Source organism: Camelina sativa, chromosome 12 (assembly GCF_000633955.1).
Source record: "Camelina sativa cultivar DH55 chromosome 12, Cs, whole genome shotgun sequence".
NCBI lineage: Eukaryota > Viridiplantae > Streptophyta > Magnoliopsida > Brassicales > Brassicaceae > Camelina > Camelina sativa.
Window position 1 is genome coordinate 30,468,630 of NC_025696.1, and position 5,602 is coordinate 30,474,231.

The 5,602-nt window shown below is 37.3% G+C and overlaps 1 protein-coding gene and 1 pseudogene across 2 annotated transcripts in view; both read right to left on the reverse strand.

The window, feature by feature from the left end:
• Nucleotides 1,544–3,324, reverse strand: LOC104734024 (annotated as a pseudogene).
• The window catches only part of LOC104732932 (phenolic glucoside malonyltransferase 1-like), a 4,395-nt gene continuing 3,466 nt past the window's right edge, over nucleotides 4,674–5,602 (reverse strand). For both annotated transcript variants that reach the window (XR_002034449.1, XM_010452537.2), the window contains exons 3-4: nucleotides 5,163–5,212; nucleotides 4,674–4,975 (exon numbers count right to left, since the gene is read on the reverse strand). Coding sequence is in view for 1 of the 2 variants with exons in the window: in XM_010452537.2 (XP_010450839.1) it covers nucleotides 5,192–5,212 (21 nt within the window). In the remaining variant the exon portion in view is untranslated. The remainder of the gene's footprint in view (nucleotides 4,976–5,162; nucleotides 5,213–5,602) is intronic.

The window sequence follows — 5,602 nt, forward strand, 5'->3', positions numbered from 1 at the left end:
CACCACGTGATACGCTGCGTTTTTTTGCGGAAGACCCAAAATTATTTCATTTCTGTATCTCTTCCAAATCGAGACTAGGGTTTGCGACGAAAGAGAGAAAACGGCGACAGCTTCCTTTCCTTCATCCTCGCCGTAGAAACACCAAAATCTTCCGTCTAAACCACCCAAATCGAGAGCTATTGCATGGTGAAATCGATCTTTGCTAAGGTTTTCCGAGGAACCGATCTTTGCTAACTTCTCATCTTATGTCGACTGATATAAGTCATGGACCGAAGAAGTCATGGACCGTGAATACGACTATGGTATAAACAGCCCTTTAGACTATAGTTCAGAGTCAGAAGAGGAGGCTGAGACATGTTACTATCCTCCGGAACCAGCTCCTGCGACTGGATTGACAAGTCTGTCGAGCCGTGCAACTCAACCACTACCTGCTAATGAGACACAACTGAACCAGCTCAAGGACCAAGTGATCCAGCTCAACGACCAAGTCATCCATCTCAAGGACCTATTGATGCAGCTCAACCATCAAGTGATCTTGATCAAAGACCGAGTGATGCAGCTGAAGTAAAAGTTTTTCCTTGATGTTTTTTTGTTGTTGTCTTTTTTTGTTGTTGTCTTTTTCGGTTGTTGTCTTGGTATGTATGAACCCGTGATTGTTAGCTATGTTGTCGGTTGATGAACCCGTGATTGTTAGCTATGTTGTCGGTGTTGTAAACCCGTGATGTTTGCTATGTACTCGGTGTTGTGAACCCGTGAAGTTTGTGATGTTTATATTCTTTGCAATCTTTGGATTTTAGTTGAATTCTATGCTTTTAGATCACTCTATATATATGAACTCATTAATCTTTGATCACTCCCACCAAAATTCTCGGTGTCCTTCTCTCACCAAAATCATAAATTTCCTACTCACACAAAAATATTTCTTTCTCACCAAAATCATAAATTTCCTTCTCTCCCCACAATCTAATATTTCTTTCTCAACCAAAATCTAATATTTGCTACTCACACAAAACAAATATTCCTTACTCTTCTTCATTTCTATGGCATCTTCTTCCAATAATTTTCACTATCATTATGATCCAAATAATGATAGTATGAACCAATTTTTCAAGAACAATTTAATAATCAATTTGAAGCTGCTGAAGAGGAAATTCCGGAGGAAAAGAATACACGTATTTATATCGATAGACAACGGGAAGAAGGCCACGAACGTTTGTGGAACGATTATTTTAGTGATAATCCGACTTACACAACGAGGCAATTTCTTTCATTTTATAAGGAATATTTGTTTTTTCTTTCATTTTATTTTCAAGTTTATAAGTAAGCAATTTAAATGTTATTTTATAAGTTTTTATAATTTGTAAAATGTTTATGAATATTATATTATTAAATCTTATGATCTTAAACATGTTCTCCCAATAACTAGCTTTTTAACAAAAGATCTAAACTACTGATCTTACATTATTTCACTTTATATTTATTTTAAGAACACTATAATTAGTTCCCCCATTTTTTTTACCTATGATCTTAACAACTGATCTTAGATTATTTACACTATATATTTAATCTAAGAACATGAAAAAAAGTTCTCCCATTAAGGATGCCTAATGAGGATACTCTAATAAGGCTTTACCATTGAAGAAGTCATTTCTTGAAAAATCTCACAATGAAGTTCTTTTTTTGAAATAATGTGAAATTTATAATAAAATTATACCACTGGAGATGCTTTGAGAATTTTATTTTGAGGAAAGGAGTGGTCAAACTTTTAGTCCGTTATGGAGCAAATCAATGAGAGCATCCATTTCATGTTTCTTGAGAGAGAAGCCAACCTCCACACCGCCATTTCCATCTCTACTCTCCGCCAAGGAAATCGCTTCGCCTTGATCAATCGACACACCCACCACTTTCTCTGGTTTTCCCCACCCGAAATCCAACCCGTATACTCCAAACTGGGTCGAACCCGAAACAGATAGAAACTGTGCTTCTTTTGGAAGACTTCTAGATAACTCTACAAAATCTGGGATCTTCCACACCACACCCTCGTCCAATCCCTCAACCAAGTCGCTCACCAACCTTGTAGAAGCCAAAAACCCTTCTTCACCCATAAACGTATCTGCAGTTAATGGAATTCTACCGATACCAATGGCGCAATTACCAAAATAACTCGATGGGATCGGTGGAGTGACTATATTTCGACAATCCGCAGCAAACACACACCCGACAGGTCTATTGGGATCTCCACCTCGAGCTCTAATCACGCAAGTTAACGCATATGAATATATTATCACAAACGTCAGACAAACGAAGCTGCTTTGACGAGGAAGAGGAGGATGATGACTCTCTCTTGAGCCTCTCCCGAAGCGTTTGGATATCTACGGGAGTGAGTTCAAGAGTGTACCGAACTGTGTCAGGACTAATCACCGGTGACGGACGAAGCTGGAAACTCTTGAAGTTTTCTGGTTCTTTACCGGTGAACATTTTGACTAAACTGTGCCATGAGTTCAAAATCATTATATCGCTACTTGGTGGACTTTTTATGACCGTGCGATCGTAAAACGGAATCAGATCGTGAGGTAGAGAAGAATCTTGATGTTTACATACGTGCGCCCAAGATTTGAGAAAACTGGTTGTCGTTTTCCCATCTAAAACGGCATGGTGTGCTGCTACGCCGATGCAAAACCCTTGGTTTGGAAACAGCGTGACTTGAAACGACATGACCGAGGCCGAGTCGTCGGAGATTTGTAACTTAGGGACTAACGGGTGCAACTCGGTGGAGAAGAATGGTTCTTTACCAGTTAAACGGGAGAAATCGGCGTTTGACTCGGCGACGGTGAATGAAACGGCATCGTTTGGAGAGTAGACGACGCTCGGTTTGGGATCAAGTTGTTTCCAGACGAGTTGGCCGGCGAGGGGGAGATAATGAGAGAGGGATAAAGAGAGAGAGGTTCTGAGGTTGGGGACGATGACTGAGTCGAAAAAAGTGCGAGTTGCTGCGGTGAGTCGAAAGAAGATGACTCGTTCGACTGCATGCATTTTGAACCAGATAAGGTCGAAGAAAGTGAGTGGGAGAGTGAGTGACTCGGACGAGTCTGAGTTTGAGGGAGAGATTCGCTCCACGTTGATGATATTTACTGATGAATCCATTTCTTGTATTATTGATGGATGGAAATACAGTATCGTCGTTTATATATGAGATCAATATTATTACTATACTCCATCGGGCTAGTAAGCAGATGGAGTGAGAGCAGAAAAACGTTCCGGATCGACTGATCCTTTCCAGATCGACCATTCCCGTCCCCGACACAAGTTTTCCTTTTTCGTTTTAAACCGATTTTTAGGGTTTTATTTTGATATTTAAGTTAGAGGCACGGCCTCCAGAGACATAAGCTTTATTTTCTGAGACTATTTTGTATTGAGAGAAAAGGGAGAAGATCTCTAATCCTTCTTGACACTTTGGAGAAGATTTCTAAACCCTATTTTCTATTCTTTTGCAATTCAATTATGTTTTCTTCATTATTGATTTGCTGTTTCTGCTTCTCCATGTCTGAGTAGTTTCACTGTTGGGTTTAGGGTTTCAGAAGGGTTTCTATGATTTATTGATGCTAGATTTGTTAGATTAGGGATTGATCTTATTGTTCTTCATCTATAGTTGTTCTTAATGCTTAAGCTAGATTGATCACCTAGATTAAGATCTTAGGTTTAATTCATCGGGGCACCAAAAGTGTTGTTGAGTTGCTTGAAAAGAACATAGGTGAGCAAGGTGATCCTTAGCCAACGACAGTTGAAGTTGAGGCACCTTGTGAACATAATCAAACTTGAACTTATTGCTTGCTAGGATTGTTTAGATTCAAACGACGGTTTAGAGTTTTATCAATTCCTTGCATAGATAGCTAATGCTGCGACAGTAGGTTAGTTTTACATTCGAGATTTGAGTTCAAGAACGGTGTTTAATGCTATCCCAATTTATCATCTAATTTCGTGGTCATGTCCCCTAACTGATTCCCTGCGCCCAATATTTCCTTTTTGATTTAAAGCAACTTATTTACTTTCCGTTTCCGATTTATTACATTATTCACAAACTTCCTCTTTTGTCTTAGCTATATTTAATCTACATAATTTTATAGTGCAATTGTTTGGTCTCTGTGGATTCGATCCTGAAGTGTTACAACGATACCACTAGATCGTGGTGGAGTACACATTAGGTTTTAATTGACCTGTTGATCATTTTCTCAATTTATTTGGACGAGATCAAGTGTGAAAAGGAAGAGTTCTCTACTTTTTATTTTTATCTTATCTCTCCTAGTGCAAATGCTAAAGCGAATTTATTGGCATAAAAAATTTGTACCAAACCGTGCTATGTTAGTTTTGTAAACACTTTTTCTTTGAGTTGACTTCCTTTGAGCTAATCTATTAAACCTGTTGACAAAATAAAATATATAATATACATAATTAGTGAGGTTTTTAAATTAAACTAATATTAAATTTAATGTTAATTTAAAGTTAAAAGACCCATTAAAGACTGGTTAATGAGGATACTCTAATAAGGGCAAGTTTATCGGTAGGTTTATAATTGGAGTCTCTTAAGCACTGTTTGATTTTTTTATGAATTAATTGTGTATTGTTTTGAATATAAGAACCCATGATCTCTTAGTTAAATTTTTCTCTTCCAATGGTAGGTTCTAACTTTGGGTATCTTATATTTGAAAATATTGTTTTACAAGCAAAACATGAAAAAGAATCATGACATGAGCACTAAAGTTGAAAGAAAAAAAAAACCTGAGTACATGCTTGAACCACGAACCGAGTACAAGCACGAACCATGACATGAGGATTGAAGTTGAAGTTGCTCTTGGCTTGTTGGTGCTGAGTACAAGCTTGTTGTTGCTCTCGGATGTTGAATCAATTTATTGCTTCTCTGAGTTTCTATAATTCATTCATGTGCAGCTTTCGGATTTTATTGGAAATCCACCAATACCTGCAAAATTCATCAAAACGACATCATCAAACAAGTCGAGGACACATCCTGTGAGTAAGAAAGAACACAATTTTCATCTCTTTTTATACTTGTTAGTATTTTTCAAAATAACAGATTTAAAAGTTATATGAGGCAATCTCTGTCCCATTCCAAAAAATAATCACAACACTAGTTTTGCTGAACTTACCAGTTTAATACCTTGCAGTGATACCTTTTTTACAGTTCCACGGTACATTGCTGAAATTTACGAAACATATGTTTGGTTATGGCAGGAAGAAGCAGTAGAATTGAGTTGAGACACATATACAGAACAAAATCACCCACAATCGATTACAAACCATACTATTTCACTACAATCCTGAAACCAGTTCTAGTTTCAAGAACAAAGATCTTGTAGCCAGAGAACATCAACCTGTTCTAAAGTTACTACTATTATTCAATTGGCCAAAATAAGGTTTCTCAATCAAAATCCAACAAACCCCAAAACTACACAAACTCAGTAACAAATTGAATCACATATTTCATAGTTCATCCAAAAAACATCTTCGATCAAGATGAAAGAGAAACTATACAATCAAACTTATAGATGCAATTCTAATGTTCAAAAAGAAACCAAACAAGTGTTGT